The 13,349-nt window shown below is 45.5% G+C and overlaps 1 protein-coding gene across 1 annotated transcript in view; it reads right to left on the bottom strand.

The window, feature by feature from the left end:
- Nucleotides 1-1,010: 1,010 nt before the first annotated feature.
- The window catches only part of ME3 (malic enzyme 3), a 306,056-nt gene continuing 293,717 nt past the window's right edge, over nucleotides 1,011-13,349 (bottom strand). The window contains exons 13-14 of the mRNA XM_082248513.1: nucleotides 5,701-5,799; nucleotides 1,011-1,510 (exon numbers count right to left, since the gene is read on the bottom strand). Of these exons, the coding sequence (XP_082104639.1) occupies nucleotides 1,349-1,510; nucleotides 5,701-5,799 (261 nt within the window). The 3' untranslated portion in view covers nucleotides 1,011-1,348. The remainder of the gene's footprint in view (nucleotides 1,511-5,700; nucleotides 5,800-13,349) is intronic.

The raw sequence follows: 13,349 nt of genomic DNA, 5'->3' as shown, positions 1-13,349 counted from the left end.
GGTACGGCGGCGCTTTTCCACTACATGGAACCGAACGGTACGGCTCGCTTAAACAGTACCACCTCAGTTGTGGTTCCAACAGGTACCATATCCCACAATCCTTTGCATGCAGCCTTGACTGTTTGTCACTACTAGCCACTGATTGGTCAGAGAATCATTGTTATCCCACCCACTTAACTTTAGTACTACTTTAGTGGAAAAGCAAACCATACCAAACCGTACCGAACCATTCCAACACCGTACCATGCGGTACCATGCAGTGGAAAACCAAACCGGGCAAAGCAGGGCCGAGTAGAGCCGAGCCGGTACTTGCAGTGGAAAAGTGCCATTAGATCCCTTTTAGGCCAGCTGTAAATATTCCCTAATAAAATAAACAGGTCATACTAGTTGGTAAAAGAACCGCCTAAAGCTGAACATTATTACCGTCACTACTCACATCTGTCTTGAGGGTGTGGTCACAAAAACGTAGTTAAAGACAATACAGTGTGGTCGCTTCTGACTGTCATTCCTGTACATTATAAAATCCAACTAAGAAGGAGTAAAAGAATTCTAAAATAAAAAAAAAATAAACTTAAAATCTCTAACACCAAGGGAAGATGCAAACCTATATCTCAAAGCCTGGCCTGTAATAATGCCCATAGTTGTATTTGATTTCAATATGGGTGACATCTGCTCAAGTGAGATATATATAGCACATGTTGTTTTCACATGCCATGATTTAGCTTAGTGGTTCCAAAGTTTTGGGGGTGGGGGTTTTTGTAAAAGGGAGGAGGAGGGTGATCATCATGGACGGAGTAACAGGTTATTGGTAAATAAGAGTTTTATTGTGTTCCTCTGATGAGGTTTTGTTTTAACATCAGCAGAGAGCTAGAGGGCAAGACACAATGGGGTTAATTTACTAAAACTGGAGAGTGCAAAATCTAGTGCAGCTGTGCATGGTAGCCAATCAGCTTCCAACTTCAGCTTGTTCAATTAGGCTTGGAAAAAATCCTGGAAGCAGATTGGCTGCACCGGATTTTGCACTCTCCAGTTTTAGTAAATCAACCCCAATGAGGAGTAATTGCCACTGTACATATGCAAAACCTCTCTCTAAATCGGGGCAGTTTCCTCCCAATGAGCAGAATGCATCTCTGTCACAAGTATAAGGTCTTCTGTTCTAGTCCTCACTGAGACTTCTAGGCAAGGTTAAATACAATATGTATAACATTCATTCTATTCTGGATTCATCTGTGGTTTATGGATTGTCATAATCTAATATCAGGAAGCTTTGCTATAAGTTTGCTTGTCTTGATCGACACTCCTCAAGTGTTTGATAGTGCATTTGTAGAAAGAAGATGCATAATACGGGTTACACATCTTGTATCTGCATAGCCTCCTCGGGCCACTGGTAGTTGTCGATGGCAAAGGAATCATAGTCAGGACTGTAGATAATAGATTTCACCAAGGCCTCTTTGTCCTCAGGCTCTGGATACCAGGATGCCAGGTTGTTTCTGTAGGCATAGTCAACGATCTAAAAAAAACAAAACACACACATTTGTGTTATTAAGTGCAAAGAAAAATATAAAATTAAAGATTAAGGGTCCTTTCACACGGGGTGGACTTTGTTCTGATCAGCAGGTGATTAGCGTGGACGGATGATGCATCCATGTCCACTAAGGTTATGCACAGCGGACACTGACAAAGCCGGCTCTGCTCTATGGGTAGCCAGGAGTAAATGGACTCTATTGTCTGTTTACACCTGACTACCCACCGATCCGATCCACCTAAATGCAAAAGGATGGATCCCCTTCCGTTTTTTTCTTTTTTAAGTCTGGATCAGACCTGGAGGTAGGTGGGTGAAAATGAACACAAATCTGTTTACACCCGCCGGGGTGAACGGAACTTCCGATCACGTCTACATGAAAAATTGACAGGCAGATGTGATCGGAACCGAAAGGGCCCAACTCTGTCTTGTTTTACAGGCTATGGTGTGCTTCATTATTTCAATTCCAGGCTACACTATAAGGATAAAATTATGTGTACACCACTCCAAATTTGAGATTTGGGGTTTACGGTTACTGCTACAGCATACAAAGACGTTTTTTAACCGCTTGCCAACCGCCGCACGACTATTTACTGCGGCGGTCAGCCCCGTACAGGCAAAGTGATGTAGGACTACGTCGCTAGCCTGTGAGCCTCTAGGGGGCGAGCACGTGCCGCCGGAAGCGCGCTCCCGCCCCCGCTCATTTCCTAACATGTCCACGCGTGTGACCGGCGGACCCGATGTCCGCCGGTCACTCGCGATCTCCTCGTGGAGAGGGAGAAAGGCAGGCGGCTGATGTAAACAAAGCCGCCTGCCATTCTCCCTGATCTAACTGCAGAGATCATACGATCCTGCTATGTAGGACCGTATGTCTCTGTGGTTACATCACAAGCCACGCCCATTTACAGTTAGAAGCACTTCCCTAGGGACACACTTAACCCCTGCATCACCAATAAAGTTAACCCCTTCCCTGCCAGTGTCATTTTTACAGTAACAGTGCATATGTATAGCACTGGTTACTGTAGTAATGTCACTGGTACCCCCAAAAGTGTCAAAAATGTCAGTCAAGGGTCCGATCTGTCCGCTGCAATCCCGCAAAATAAATCGCAGATCGCCGCCATTACTCGTTTAAAAAAAAACACCAAAAATAACAGAAATCTTTCCCTTAGTTAGTAAACGCAATAACTTTTGCGCAAACCAATCAAAATACGCTTATTGCGATTTTTTTTACCAAACATATGTAGCAGAAAACAAATTGGCCAAAAATGTTAAAAAATTTTGATTTTTACATTTTTGGGGGGGGGGGGGAATTTCATATAAAAAAATGTGAAAAATATTGTTATTTTTTCAAAATTTACGCTCTTTTTTTGTTTATAGCGCAAAAAGTAAATACCGCACAGGTGATCAAATACCACCAAAAGAAAGCTCTGTTTGTGAGAAAAAAAGGACGTCAATTTCATTTGGGTACAGCGTCGCACGACCGTGCAATTGTCCGTTAAAGTCATGCAGTGCCGAATCGCGAAATAGGGCCTGGTCAGGAAGGGGGTAAAATCTTCCGGGGCTTAAGTGGTTAAAAAATGTACGCTTCCAATCTTGATTCAACAGTTTGGTGAAGGCTCTTTTTAATTTCAGCATGACTGTGCCCCTGTGTACACACCAACACAAAGGAAATCGATGCCGCTCCAGGTGGGAGATAACAATCCAATCTAAACTGGGTGCACGTCCAGTCCGTGAACCACGGGAGTATCGTCTTTGCAGAAAATGGTTTGACAGCACTCCAGTGTTGAAGGGATAAAAGTCTTTATTTCTCCATAAATGTGACAGTACAATAGACAGAAGCCTCAAACAGTAAAATAGACAGAAGCCTCAAACATCACCTGTTGCTGTTTGAGGCTTCTATCTATTGTACTGTCAAATTTATGGAGAAATAAAGACTTTTATCCGTTCAACACTGGAGTGCTGTCAAACCATTTTTTGCAAAGACGATACCCCTGTGTACACAGCCAGCTCCATGCCAAAGCTATGCCAAAAAGATGCAGCAAACAACATGACAGGGTTGCGCACCATGAATACTATATTTCAACGGCTGGCTTAAGCTGGTTAAGCTGGTCGATCGGATCCATCTCTGTCCTGACACATCCCCCGCGGCAGTCAATGGGAGAGAGGAGGGGGGAGCCAGAAGAAGCTGTGGGGGGGGGGGGGGTGGTATCATGACAAGGGAGCACACAGGGGCCCTGGGGCAGCTGGAAGCAAGTAAAATCGAAAGGAAGGGCGGCATATTGAGAAACCGATGCCCTCCATTTTCCTCATTCAACCGCTGATTGCCTATGGGTGGGAGAGGGAGAGAAGCAGGCTTTCAGTGGCTTCAAGAGGAAAATGGAGGACATTGGTTCCTCTCTATGCCACCCCCATTGCCCCTCCTATCCTGGTGTACAGGGGAGCTGCATGGGGCCAGTTCGCAATTGCAACCCCTATAGTTACGCCCCTGCTTCTCAATTTTTGTTTATTACAAGTCTTGCAATCAATAAGCATAAAATCAATATACATAAATAAATATATATCTAATTACATGAAAAGGGAAAAAAAATACAAAGCAAATTCTGCTCTCAAACAAAGAATGGCTTTACAGCAAAAGCAAAGCTCACATGATGAACATGTCATACCAGGGAAAATAATCTTAGTAAGACTCACATCACCACACCAGACATCCAACCTGCGAGGTCAAGAAACAAAACCACCCCCATTATGCATGCAGCCCTTCTTCAAAAAGAAGATATTAACCAACAAAAGCTAAGGGCGTGAAAGAAATGGCATAGGAAAGGAGCTCCTCACCCAGAGATGGACAGTTCCCCAAAGGCAGGTCTGATATTCCTCCAGGCCCTTATCCAGACTGCTCGAGGCTCCCTGCCCTTCTCAAGACCCAGAATCTTCCCAACCGCACCCAGAATATCGAACACCACCACCTCAACAGGGAGGACTTTCTTCGGCAGGGTAATCTGGCAACGTGCATTCTAACTAACTAGAAAAAGTGTATCCAAATCAAAATCCCAGCGAGTCGGGAATGCCCCGTACACCCACTCCGCATAACTCATGCGATAGAGAAAGGGGATGCCTAGAGCCCTCCCCACCCTTTTATACACCTCTATGTTAAAGGGACACTGGAGCAAAAAGTGGTCCATAGACTCCACTTTACCAACATGCCTCTGCTTCCCACTGACCATCAATGTAAGCAGTAATATTCCCATTGGCCACCAGTGCAATGGGGCTCTTCTCTTTGGTCATTTTTACTTAGTGGTGTACTCACTTTTTTGCCAGCAGTTTTGACATTAATGGCTGTGTGTTGAGTTATTTTGAGGGGACAGAAAGTGTACGATGTTATACAAGCTGTACACTCACTACTTTACATTGTAGCAAAGTGTAATTTCTTCAGTGTTGTCACATGAAAAGATATAATAAAATATTTACAAAAATGTGAGGGGTGTACTCACTTTTGTGAGATACTGTATATACTGCTGATGAGAAAAGGTATTTAGCAGTTTCTATTTACTAAAACTAATGGATGTGTACTGTGGGGGACCAGATATAGTGAATGTAGGCTCCTGGGTTTAGTAACACTCTAACTGCTCTACTGAGATTTTATAGCTGTTCGGGGATATTTCCCCTCTTAATCCCTTCCTCGAACACCAAGACAGGATTAAGAGGATTTTTTTTCCAAGTGGGGACATGGAGTACATTACAATAATAATTTGTGTTTTATCGAATTTTTATCAATTTTTTGAACCCATTGGAGAGATGAGAAAGAATACCAGCTGCACTCCATACAACAGGAAGACCTGGAATACATTGGCGGGGGGCTGTAGTGACTTGGTAACAGGTGGCAATGTAATGAATAACTGAAATGATAAAGCAAAGTCACCAACACACCTAGATTGTTCAAATGAAGCTTTTTTGAGTTGCAGACATGCAGGAGAGTTTTTGGCCATGCAGAGTTGCCCTTCATTACAGCAACAGTGACACCTCTATATTGCATGTCATTGACTACCGTTACCAGGACAAGAAATGGGAAATCTCTGCAATGGGGACAAAAACAATCAAACACGACGGAGGTTCTAATCTTATGCTACATTTTAGCTGGAGCTCCATAAGGCACAGGTCTATAGTATGTATACATGACTTACCTTAACAGCAATCTTGAGAGACACCTCCCTGATGGTGCCAAGAGGGGGATACAAGCGTCCCTCTGCTAGGTTTTCCTCTGTGACATCTTCAGCAATGGCCTAACAAGACAAGATATTATTTACATAGACATGGATGTATGACACCTTGTACTATATTTCATTTACATATACAATTATACTGTGAATCTGTCTTGCTCTTCAGCCCCCGTTCACACTAAGGCGACCTGTGAGGCGACCTGGTCGCCTCACAGGTCGCCGTAGGTCGCCTTCCATAGGGAAGCTGCGGACCCGTTCTAATAGGAGCGACACAAGTCGCTCCGACTTAGAAAAAGGGTCCGGAGCTTCTTTGGGGCGACCCGGAGGCGACCGCCATAGACTTCAATGTTATGAAGTCCGTGGCGGCCGCTCCGAGGTCGCGGCGCGCTGCTCGCACCGCGACCTTCGAGGTAGCGTCGCGTGTATGTGAACAGGGGCTAACAAAAGCACTCCCTTAAAGCGGTTGTATACTGAAAAAAAAAAACAAAAACAAAAAAAACCCTGCAAGACAAAGGCATAATGAGCTAGTATGCATTTATAGGCTTACCTGTAGGTAAAAGTCACAAAAATGACTATACTACCGCTTTAAAGCAAGTTGCTGTTTAATTCATTTTTAATATTCAAAGTAAACTCCTCCATCTATCCATGTATCCATGCTTTATTTTGGTGAGAAATCACATTTAAAAACACCCCTAGCATTTCTGGTTGTGGCCATCTTGAGCAGGGCCGGGACAAGGGGTGGGCAGGAGGGACAGCTGCCCTGGGCGCAATGGTTTATTTCAGGGATTGGGGCACCCTGACTCTAAGGGAATGGGGGGGGGGGTGGGGTGTGGGTTGTGGGGAGCAGTTTGGTATCTTTGCCTGGGGCACTCGATGACCTTGTCCCGGCACTGATCTTGAGTAAGGGCAGAAGATTCATGTAGCATTTACTTCCTGGAATCCATCTGCCCTGCTCAGGCAGGAAGGTGTGCTTAACTCTTAACTTACCAGATATCTGGGGGTGTCATTAACTTTCTATTGACACCCCCAGTGATTCCCATATGGCAGTGTGAACTGCCTGCGAGTTGAGTGCGATGCGGGAACCCGCAATGGATTCTCAGGGTTCCAGCATCGTATATGTGTGAACCGGCCCTCAGAGAGTGAAGGTCTGCTTTTAGTAAAAATAAAAAAAACTAAGAAAAAAACTCCCCAAAAACATTTATTGTTCCTCCAACATCCTTGACCTGTTCTAACTGCATTGCTGGTCACATGACCCAATGCCAGAGCACTGGTCATGGGATCTCCAGTGGTGAGAAGATGAGGGTTCAAGCAAAGCTGTGGACTGTCTGTGTTTGAAGGCCAAGGTTATGGCTGAGGTCATGTGAATAAAGTTCTGGTATCTGGACAAGTGAGCAGTGTTGGCGCTCATTCAAATGGGCAGCTGGTAAAAACAGGCGATTGAGCCGTTGTTTTACCATCCTCTGCAGACCCCTTGATACACCAAAACGGAGAAATGCAGCTGAGCAGAGTCGTGCACAGCTCCGAACGCAACAGATTCAAGTAAATGTAGATGCAGCTGCATACAATGCATATCACTTCCTTACTGCTTTCATGAAAGCCTATTCACACATAGTGTAGTGACAGGCGTTTTACTGCATTGTGATATTATTATTATACAGGATTTATATAGCGTCAACAGTTTGAGCAGCGCTTTACAATGTGAGGGAAGACAATACAGTTACAGTACAATTCAATACAGGAGGAATGAGAGGGCCCTGCTTGTTAGAGCTTACAATCTAGTGAAACAAAAGGCAATAACCATGGGGGATGGGCTGACGGAGAAAATGGAGGTATAGTTGTTAGGTGTGAGTAAGATAGGCTTCTCTGCAGAGGAGGGTTTTCAGAGATCCCCTAAAAGCTAATAGAGTAGGAGATAATCGGACAGATAAGGGTAAGGAGTTCCATAGGATTGGAGAGACTCTGGAAAAGTCCTGGAGGCGAGCATGGGAGGAGGTGATGAGTGAGCTAGAGAGCAGGAGGTTTTGAGAGGAACGAAGAGAGCGATTAGGTTGGTATTTTGAGACTAGGCTAGTGATGTAGCTGGGGGCTAAGCTGTGGATTGCTTTGTAAGATGTTGTAAGTATTTTGAATTTAATTCGTTGGGTGAGTGGAAGACAGTGGAGGGCTTGACAGAGAGGAGCAGCGGACACTGAGCGATTGGTGAGGTGGATGAGTCTGGCGGCAGCATTCATAATGGATTGAAGGGGGGATAGCCTGTGTAGAGGTAAGCCAATGAGAAGGGAATTGCAGTAGTCGAGGCGCGAGATGACCAGGGAGTGAACTAGGAGTTTTGTTGTGTCTTTGGTTAGAAAGGGGCGTATTTTGGAGATGTTGCAGAGGTTGAGACGGCAAGATTTGGACAGCGATTGGATGTGGGGTTTGAAGGAGAGTTCAGAGTCCAGGACAACACCTAAGACCTTGGCATGCGGGGATGGGCTGATAGTAATGCCATTGATATTGACAGAGAAATCAGGGGAAGAGGCACGCGGTGGAGGAAACATTATAAGCTCGGTTTTGGATGGGTTGAGTTTGAGGAAGTGGTGAGACATCCAGACCGATATATATCTGATAGTAAATTAGCGATACGCGAGGAGACTGAGGGAATGAGCTGAGGGGTGGATAGACAGATTTGGGTATCGTCAGCGGCGTAGAGATGGTATTGGAAGCCGTGGGAGGCTATCAGCTGGCCCAGAGAGGAGGTGTAGACTGAAAATAGGAGGGGTCCAAGAACAGAACCTTGGGGGACTCCAACAGAGAAGGGAAGAGGAGAGGAGGAAGTAGAATTATAAGTAACGCTAAAGGTGCGGTTGGAGAAGTAGAATGAGAACCAGTGAAGAGTACAATCACGGAGACCAAAGGCATGGAGTTTTTTTTGAGGAGGAGGGGATGGTCAACCATATCAAAGGCAGCAGAAAGGTCCAGGAGTAGAAGTACAGAATAGTATCCATTGGTTTTGGCTGTTAGTAGATCATTTGTCAGTTTTAGGAGAGCAGTTTCAGTGGAGTGTTGAGGCCGAAATCCAGACTGAAGAGGTTCAAGGAGGCTATTCTCAGCAAGGTGGTCGCACAGTCAGTTGTAGAATAGACGTTCAAGGAGTTTGGGTAACAAGGGGAGCACGGAGATAGGGCGTAGGTTGTTAAGATTGGTTGGGTCCAGTGAGGGCTTTTTAAGTATGGGGCTGACTAGTGCATGTTTAAGAGTGTTGTGGAAGATGCCAGAAGAGAGGGAGAGATTGAAATGTGGGTTAGAGAGCGTAGAATAGAGCCAGAGGATGAACGAAGCATTTGCGAGGGAACAGGATCCAGAGGGCAGGTGGTTAAGTGGACGTTAGCAAGTAGTTTAGCAACCTCATCTATAGTGGTGAGGTTGAATGAGGGAAGTAATGATCGCACCTGTGGGCATGAAGCGTAAAGCATGGAAGGTATCTGAACAGCAACGATCTCCTTACAAATTGTATCAATCTTCTGTTTGAAGTAGTTGGCAATCTCCTGGGCAGTGAGTGAGTCGGTGGGAGGGGGTAGTGGAGGACAGAGTAGAGAATTAAAGGTATCAAAGAGTTGCCGGGGGCGTGATGACAGGCTGTTAATGATAAAATAGGTCAGTTTGGCAGTGTGGAGACTGGAATTGTATTTTTGGAGGGCAGATTTATATTGGTTGAAATCTTTCTGAGACCTAGTCTTACGCCATAGGCGCTCAAGAGCACGGCTATACTTTTTCAGACTTCTAGTGTTATCAGTTTGCCAAGGTTGAAGGGGTCGGGGCCTGATCGGTGTGTAGTATCGGGGGCCAGAGTGTCCAGGGAGGCTAAGAGTGAAGCGTTGTAGACAGAAGTGGCTAGGTTGGTGCAGGACAGGGGTGCAATTTTATCATAGAGGTGGTCGGTAGCAGAGTAGAGAAGAGAAGGGTTGAGATGGCATAGGTTTCTGCAGGTAACTGTAAGGTAGCTGGAAGGAGAGGAGGTGGAGGAGAGGGAGAGAGTGAAATTAATAAGGTAGTGATCAGATATGTCAATCACCACAATGATACACAGAAAACAATTGTTTCCCGTGTATCCCATTCACACTGCAACACAGCCTGGAGCTGCACTGCATCCTGCTGCGATAAAATGCAGACATGCTGCATTTTTTTACATCACACTGTATAGAATCGCATTGCACTGTACAGTAGCGCAGCACATTTTGCTGCTGTACAGCAACATGGATGAAGTGTATGTTTTTTACACTTCAAATAAAGTTTGTCCAAAAAAAAAAAAAGGGAGCTGTGTGATGCGCTGAATTGCGCACCACACTGTCCCTTAGCGCAATCGGGAGCCGACAGCTGCCTGAAAATTAAAAGCGCTCTGGCAGCTGTCCACTCTAGTGTGAATCCAGCCTCAGTGTAGTCAAGATACAAAAAAAAAAAATCAGCAAAAGGGACATAACTTTCTATTAAAGGGGAAGTTTAGCCAAAGATTTTTTTTGTCTGTACTTCTCCTACGGATGACTGGAGTGCAGTTCGTTCTACACTCCTGTGACCCAATTTTAGCCAAGAGTGGACTAAAGGCCGCTGTTGGCTGATGTGACCGAACTGGTCCAGGCTCTGAAAAGATCCCAACCATATGGTTAGGATTAGGGATCGACCGATTATCGAGCACCACCGATATATCGAGAGCCGATCTGCACTTTTCCTGATATATCAGAATCGGCCCCGGTGGTGACCGATATTGCGGATATTTCAGGAAAGTGCTGTACTGGAGTGATGCCTGCAGCTAGAGGCTTCACCCCGGTACCGGCGTCCATAGCCGACGGTCGGCTGTCTTGTAATGACAACCGATGCAGCTGAGAAGCCGCTCGGCTGTCATAACAAGGAGCGGGAGGGGACATCCCTTCTGCGGCTCGCCCGGGTCTCCCGTCCCACCAGGAGACCCGGGCAACCAGCCTGCACGGCTGCCGAAGAGAAGACCCGATCAAAGCTGCATTCGGTTCTGATCGGGTCTCCATGTAAAAACCCAGAAGTGATGTCATGACATCACTTCCGGGTACTCGGCGCCAGATTAAAAAAAAATGACAGCATTCAAAATAGCCAAACTTGACATTTGGAATGCTTTTAAGTGCAGAGGAGGGGTTTGGGGTCTTTTAGACCCCCAGATCCCTCCACAACAGTACCTGTGAAAAAAAAAATAAAAAAAAATATTTTTTTTAAATATCCGAAAATATCGGCCAATACCGATATCTGATGACCAAAATATCGGTATCGGCATTAAAAAAACTATATTGGTCGATCACTAGTTAGGATCCACCCAGAACCTGGAGCAGCAGCTGGCTAAACCTCTCAGCGAGTTGGTTCCCAGTCCCTCCACAGCTCGGCGCTCCAAAGAGAGCTGTAGGGGCAGAGCAGAAAGCTGGTGACTGACAGTCACTGGCTCTCTGCAGCCTGAAGACCGAGAGCTGAGCAATCAGTGGTCTTTGATCGCTCAATTCTTATGCTGGGCATCAGGGCTGGCCCAAAACATTGTGCTGCCTAAGTCCAATAATTAAATTCTGCCCCCCCCACACCTAAAAAAAAATCTCGCCCAACAAAAGGCCCCCACATCCATTATTTTATATAAAAATAAAATGTAGAAAATATTATATATACTGTTATCCTCTTCCATAACTCACCACCAGACTGGTCCACCAAACACCCACAATCTGTCCTAAGTTCTCCTGTTACTCCTGTGTCTGCCGTGCCCACCGCCCTAGAAGATCCAGCCTGCCCTGCGAGTGCGCTGATGTCTGACGTTATTGCGCACACCACAATCACGCGAGGGAAGTTCCCCGGAGGAGACGCTCCGCCTCCTCATACTCATCAGTTTGCACTATGGACGGCAGTATGAGATGGGGAAATGCCGAATGTAAAGCGCCGCAAACTGACGACACACAAAACTGCCAGAGAAAAAATCTTGGGAGTCAATTTGCCGCCCCTCTCCAAGTGCTGCGTGGGTCCAATGGACCCAGTGGGACCAATGGTAGGGCCGGCCCTGCTGGCCATACACTAGCCAAAAAATCATTTGAAAATCTGTCATTTGGTCCGTTCGTTCGTTTTTCTTCCAGTTAATGGGCACAAATAGAAAATCGGTTTTAATTTGAAAAATCGAAGGAACAGTTTGGAAAATTCTGCTGAACGAACGATAAATTTAAAGTTTAATGTGTTTCTAGCCCAAACTGTTTGCACTAGACATATGTGACAAAATGAACGAAAAATGGATTCACTTATGTCCACTGAACGATTTATCGTTAAAAATTCAGTCATTACACGATGGCACGATCGTCTGCTCTCACGGCCGAGTGTTCGTTTTCCGAAAAAGGAGTTTGAATGATTTTTCGGCTAGGGTATGGTCAGCATTAGTCTTAGAGCAGTGTGTCCGATGCTGCATCCACCTAGGCAAGTATAATTATAGGATTTATTTTTATTTTTTTAATCCTCTGCGGTCGAAATCTTTCAATGCTTTTTTGTTTTGACTAGACTTTGGCTTTCAGGACTGTTGGATTTACAACACTTTTATATCCTTGCCAATAGTTTTTGCTGATTCCAGTAAAACATTATACATGCAGAAGCCTGTACAGTCGTTCCTGTATATTACTCCAGATTTGCAAGAGAAGCACAATTGAAATACTGATTGTAGAGATGGGTTGGCAAATCACCACATAAGGCACAGCAAATAAGAGTTAAGCACCACAAGACTCAAACACACATTAAAAAATAATGCAAAATACCTCTCATAATATGTGTATTGTTACTGCAAACCAAGCTTCCATTATGCCATACTTGGAAAACAATAACGGTTGTGATGATAAAGTTTTCTATGACTCACAGCTGCACTCTGTACCTTTTTACAACGTTGATTACATTCGAACATTTGTATCGGTCACACTCTGTATCTTTCAAAACTTTAACCACTTGCCAACCACGCTATAGCTGCATGATGACTACAGCATGGTCGTCCAGTTCTGGGAGGGCGTCTGTTGATGTCCCCTCAGAACCACACCCCACACTGCGGTTCACCCGGGCCTTCAGACACAAATCGGGGTAAAGGGCCAATTGCAGCAGCCCTTTACCATGTGATCAGCTGTGTCCAATCACAGCTGATCACAATGAAAATACAGAGACCAGTTATCTGCATTCCTTACCTCACGTAGTCACTGCTTGAGGAAAGGAGAGCCGGTAACCGGCAAATGTGAATTGGGACATCCACACTGATAATCAGGGCACTGATCATCAGTGTCCTAATTATCAGTGCAGCCCCAACAGTGCCAATCAGTGCCCATCAGTGCTGCCAATCAGTGCCCATCAGTGCTGCCAAACAATGCTGCCTATAAGTGCTCAACAGTTCCACCTATCAGTGCCCATCAGTGCTGCCTATCAGTGCCCATCAGTGCTCCTTATCAGTGCCCATCAGTTCCACCCAGGGGAGGACTGGGCCAGGGGGTAGGGGGGCAAATGCCCCCTGGGCCACTCTGATGCCCTGTAAAAAGACTGCACCGCTTCTGCCACAGACATGCCTAAAGGATTCTTGGATAAGTGAAGTAAAAAGTCCCTGCCGCTGACCTGCTGAG

The sequence above is a fragment of the Pelophylax lessonae genome (genome assembly GCF_965119305.1).
Source record: "Pelophylax lessonae genome assembly, chromosome: 2".
NCBI lineage: Eukaryota > Metazoa > Chordata > Amphibia > Anura > Ranidae > Pelophylax > Pelophylax lessonae.
Note: the sequence above shows the minus strand (reverse complement) of the source record. Positions and strands in the feature narration are given on the sequence as shown.